General features: G+C 44.3%; 1 protein-coding gene across 1 annotated transcript; it reads left to right on the top strand.

The window, feature by feature from the left end:
- The first annotated feature begins 405 nt into the window (after nt 1-405).
- Nucleotides 406-4148, top strand: ACTG1 (actin gamma 1). Its single transcript, XM_048490001.1, has 6 exons — nt 406-493; nt 1646-1777; nt 1876-2115; nt 2379-2817; nt 2951-3132; nt 3220-4148. Exons 2-6 carry the CDS (start codon nt 1655-1657, stop codon nt 3361-3363), a joined length of 1128 nt encoding a protein of 375 aa, XP_048345958.1. The 5' UTR covers nt 406-493; nt 1646-1654; the 3' UTR covers nt 3364-4148.
- Nucleotides 4149-5742: the final 1594 nt, after the last annotated feature.

Raw genomic sequence — 5742 nt, 5'->3', positions numbered from 1 at the left:
GCCGCCGCCCCCCCGCCCCCCCCCATTAGGTGTCCGCATTGGTTGCAACAGTATACGAGCCTCAAGATACAGAAATGACTGCATTAGAGAGTATCCCACTAACTGCAGCTAGAATACGGGCGGAAGGAGACCCATTGGGGCCACTGGCTACAGAAGTGGGGCCCGTAGAGATCTCTGCCAGACCTCACGGGGCACAGTCAAGTTGCCCCCCCCGCCCCGCTTCCTAATGCAGATTCCGGGGTTCAAACGAAAGGCGGTGCCAACGTTCTTTCGTCTGCTCCACGTGGCCCGGCCAGCGCCAGCCAATAGGGATTCGTGTTTCTGAAAGATCTCCATATATGGCGATCTTCTCGGCCGGTGAGGCGGGGGCCCGAGCCCCCTGGGTATAAAACGGGCGGGGCTGGCGTTGGGTCGGTCTCACTCAGCCGGCGGCAGCGGATCTAGCGGGGTCGGATCGCTCCTTCTTCCTAGCGCTAAAAGCTCTTCCTCACCGGTGAGTTGGGCGGCTGGGCGGTTTTGCATTGGATGGGCCTTTTATGACTCTCCTTTCCTTATCGTAACAAGAATTTTCGTAACTTTTTCCTCAGTGATTTGAGGTAATTTTTTTCGTTGGGTTTGTTGCTTTTAAAATGTGGGCCCCCGTTTTTATTTATCTTAAACTTTTTCCTACTGTTTTAACGGTGGAAACATTTTATACCAAATAGCCTTCTCAGCCCGCTTCGTTGGACTGGTCTTGACTCGCGCAAACGTCCGCGCGCTTCTAACTGCTCTTTGAATGGGGTGAACGGGAGGGGGTGGGGCTATTGCCCGTATTAGGGCATTTGAAAAATGATTGGCTGGTCTCTGTAGTTGTCGTAATGGGGCGGGAAAACATGATCTTTTCCTTTATTTCAAGAATAAGCGCGGGGGGGGGGAGATAACTTGGCTGCGGTTTTTTTGGGGGGGGGGGAAATGGGTGTGATCCATTTTCCCGGCGGATGGGGGGGGGGTATGGGTACGATCCATTAACAGCGAACCCTTGTTGTAGACAACTGCCATGATAGAGGTTGGCTGCCTAGTGGAGTGGCCGTGTTTGAGTAGGCGAGGCAACCTAAGGCAGTCTGAAAGGTTAGGTGGTGTTTAGCCCTCCAGAAGGTATTTCAGCATACCGGTGAAAATGGGGGGGGCGCATCTAAGGATGTCATAGGAGATGTTCCTGATAGCTATTGGTTGTTAAGTGATTACAATCACAGTTCCTGGAGCATTTGAGTAGCGAAAGACTGTAGTTTGTGGTAGGAGGCATTTGGTTTTGACCCAGCAAACTGCCAGAGTTTTTCAGTGCAGCAACGTAGGTGAAACAGGCATAAGTGGTTCAGTGTAGAAGGGCTGTCTATTGTCTGTCGAGTCCTGGCCAGCAGACCTGAGGTTGAGGGATTGCCAATGAATCTGTTGGGATGCTGTACATAATGACTGTTAAGGTTAAGAAAAGACTAAAGCTAAAATGTTGCCAAGTGGGTGGGGCCCCTAGACTGAGGGTGGCAGAAGTCCAGGGCAGCCTCTAGTGGCCAAAACATGTATTGTCTACTGTTGAACGTTAAAGCTGAATTTCCTTGGTAACAAGTGGTAGTACATTGTGAAATGTCATTTAAATGTTTTGTTCAAACAGATTTGCAAAATGGAAGAAGAAATTGCAGCACTTGTCATTGACAATGGCTCTGGTATGTGCAAAGCGGGATTTGCTGGAGATGATGCTCCTCGTGCTGTGTTCCCCTCAATTGTTGGGCGCCCCCGCCACCAGGTTAGTAGCAAAGCAATAATTTTTTGTGCAAAACACTTATCATTTGATACTTGCTTTGTTTTTGTAATAAGCCCAATGGTTTTGTGTTCTTTTCCTAGGGTGTCATGGTTGGCATGGGCCAGAAAGATAGCTATGTGGGGGATGAGGCTCAAAGCAAGAGAGGTATCTTGACTCTGAAGTACCCTATTGAACATGGCATTGTTACCAACTGGGATGACATGGAAAAAATCTGGCATCACACTTTCTACAATGAACTTCGTGTTGCTCCTGAGGAACACCCTGTGCTGCTCACAGAAGCCCCCCTGAATCCCAAGGCCAACAGAGAAAAGATGACACAGGTATAATGTTGTTCTGCAGAAGTTGTACTTGCTGCTTTCACCCATTTCATAACCATTTTTTCTTTAAGTTACAATTTCTTTTTTCTCATTGTTTTTAGGGTTCTGTACTGTCCTGGCATTTCCTTCCTTGAAGTCTCAGGTTTCTGTTTTCTGCCTGTTTTTCTTTGGCTTTCCCACATCAAAATATCTTGCATGATTGCATGTGTGTGTTGTATGAATGAGAATTATCACCTTTTTAAGTGGCATATTTTTTTCTTTTTTAGATTATGTTTGAGACATTCAACACTCCAGCCATGTATGTGGCTATCCAAGCAGTGTTGTCCCTGTATGCCTCTGGCCGTACCACTGGTATTGTAATGGACTCTGGAGATGGTGTCACACACACTGTGCCCATCTATGAGGGCTATGCTCTTCCTCATGCCATCCTGCGACTGGATTTGGCTGGCCGTGATCTCACAGACTACCTCATGAAGATTTTGACAGAAAGAGGCTACAGCTTCACCACCACAGCCGAAAGGGAAATTGTACGAGACATAAAGGAGAAGTTGTGCTATGTTGCCTTGGACTTCGAGCAGGAAATGGCTACTGCTGCTTCTTCCTCCTCCCTGGAGAAGAGCTATGAATTGCCTGATGGTCAGGTGATCACCATTGGAAATGAAAGATTCAGGTGTCCAGAGGCCTTGTTCCAGCCATCTTTCCTAGGTGATTAGTGGTTGCAGAATCAGTAGTATGAGTGAAACGTGAAATCAGAATAAATATATTGAATAGATGTGTCTGTTGTAAGCAAGGCATACTATGCAACATATAATTATTGGACTTTTACTTTAATTTTTAGGGATGGAATCCTGTGGCATTCATGAGACCACTTTCAATTCTATCATGAAGTGTGATGTAGATATCAGGAAGGACCTGTATGCCAACACAGTATTGTCTGGTGGTACCACAATGTATCCTGGAATTGCAGACAGAATGCAGAAGGAGATCACAGCTTTGGCTCCTAGCACAATGAAGATAAAGGTGAGGATAGTTGTTGTTGTTGAATACTGTTGACCTCTAAGAAGATGGCCTGGTTTTACCAAACATTTTTCAACTTTGTTTTTCCAGATCATTGCCCCACCTGAGCGTAAATATTCTGTCTGGATTGGTGGCTCTATCCTTGCATCTCTGTCAACCTTCCAGCAGATGTGGATCAGCAAGCAAGAATATGATGAATCTGGCCCCTCTATTGTCCACCGTAAATGCTTCTAAATGGACTATTGGCAAGCGCATAGCGTTTGCTGCATGAGTTTTTTTCACCAGTATAAATTTGCCTGGGCAAATTGTATACACCTCATGCTAGCCTCATGAAACTGGAATAAGCCTTCTCTTCAACATTGTCATTGGGAAGTCTGTCTCTGATAATCCTATGAGGATGTCTACATGTTGCTGATATGACCCTGTACTCAAGTTAATTGTTCCCTTTGTACATAGAAGTATAGTATACCCTGTATACATCTGGCCTAAGACTTGGTACAGGTGGCACTCATACATTACAAAGGTTTAACTTGTGTCCCACTACTAGGGGCAGTGGTCTTGGCATGACTAGCAGTGTAACAGTGGAATTTGAGGCTAGATCTGTACAGGGTAACAAAAGGTCAGACTTCCACCACACAAAGCGCTAAGAATTCCAGATCACTGTTGTTGAGGCTGGCAAGAGTTTTGTGAAAGGATGGCCGTTTTTGTCTTGCCACTGTTCCTAGCAGGGTTGGTAACATTTCATCCAAGCCTTATGAACCTGTTTTTTCTTTCCTTGCCCACTTGTATTCCAGCAAGATATCACAGGGCAAAATTGCTCTAACTTGAGTTGTTCCAATGTTTGCATTGACACCTGTAAATTTAATCATCAGGTTTAATTTATGTAAGATTTTTGTACGTTGCCTTAATGTTGTCACATGACAGTAGAAAACCAAAATTTGTAAGTCATCCTGAAGTTGAGAATTGTAATGCCCAACACTTCATTGTGAAAGGAAAATAAAAGCGCTGCAGTAAATGAATCAGGACTGAAGTTGCTTGACTAATGGGCCAATAATAATTGGTATGTATTCAGTTGCATATTATTGGAGTACTTCATCAGATCTTCATTAGTAAATAGGGATATTCTAACTGCTGTCTTGGCCATTTAAAATTACAAAAGTGGTCTTCAGGGCATTCACAGGTAGAGAGGTCTGGCTTGTGCTGTTCATAAACTGACAATATTGAAATTTTACAAGGGTTTTTTTAAAAGAAATTTGTCAGCTTTTTTCCTATTTGTAACCCAGCATTCCCATTGTAGGCTCAAGGTGGCTTCCCACATAAAATAATGCAGTACATACAATATTTTATAACCTATAGCAAGGTAACCATTTAACCTGAGAGCGTTAAAGTCAACAAGTTAAAGAAAACTTTTCACCTCATTTCATACAATGTAAGGAGAAAACCAACAAAATGGTGGAATATTGATGGAATATTGCTGCTGTCACAACCATAAATCTGGTGGAACAGCTCTGTCTTAACAGCCCCTGGAAAATGGTTCCACAGGACGAAGTCTCATCTACTGGACCATTCCATCAGGCTGGGGCTGGGCAGAAAACATCTTGACTCGGGGTGAGGACAGTCTTTGGCCAGGGATTGTCAGTACGTTATTAGCCAAGTAGAACGCTTTTGGCTCACAACCCAAGCTTTTAACGCTTTGTGCAATTAACTGCTCAGCCAGAAAACTTCAAAACTCTCAGTATAAGATTTTGGTCACTGAAAGATTAATCATTGGTAGCAAAATAAGTTTGTGGGTGGGTTACAGATTGATTTCAGGTTTATTACTGCACTCATTTCCTTAGTTACTTCTAAACATCCTGATCAGTGTGAAGTCATTTCAGTACAGAGCTATCCTTACTGCTACCCTTAGTTGCTAGTAAGCAGGTGGATAGTCCTTTCTCCATTGGAAAGGCAGTCCTATGGCTTGTATGAATTGTGTAAGCTTTTCTCATGAGCCTTCCAAGTTAGTTCTGGGAAACTTTGAAGGGCTGTGTAGGGAGCTGGACAGAACTGCTATGTTTTGAGGCAGTGAATCACGTTCCAAAGAGTTGCTTTTCCTGCTTTAGGGAACACCTGTAGCAATGCATGCCCCAATGCTGGTTGGTGTGTTGACCTGAGCAGGGAGGCTTTTGTTGCCTTTCCCCCCCTCTTGTTTCATGTACCTGCTTTAGAAGCTGACCGGCCTTCCCACCCAAGTGCCTGAATTCAACATGCAACCTGTTTGAAATTCAAAAGCTTGTTCACGTCTTTCATACCAAGTAAAACATGCCATGGTTCAATTGAAGACTCTGGGATTAACATTGGTAGTGTTAAGACAATTATTAGTATGAAGGGTTGGGAGCTGGGCAAAATCTTGGCAGGGTGTTAACTCAGTTTAGGTTTAAAAGGGGTTTTCAGGTAAAGTCAAGTGAAATCAATTTGTGTTAGGGTTAGGAAATTACAGCAGTTAGCCTGCTCTAACCTACATGTTCTGTCTAACTGGAGTAGTGTTGCCACTTCCTTGCAGCGCTGCTCAGGTAAATACTATTGAGCACACTTTCACATTCTGGGAGCCAGATCTAGCAATGCTAGCAAGTT

This window comes from Sphaerodactylus townsendi, linkage group LG03, assembly GCF_021028975.2.
Source record: "Sphaerodactylus townsendi isolate TG3544 linkage group LG03, MPM_Stown_v2.3, whole genome shotgun sequence".
Lineage (NCBI taxonomy): Eukaryota > Metazoa > Chordata > Lepidosauria > Squamata > Sphaerodactylidae > Sphaerodactylus > Sphaerodactylus townsendi.
Note: the sequence above shows the minus strand (reverse complement) of the source record. Positions and strands in the feature narration are given on the sequence as shown.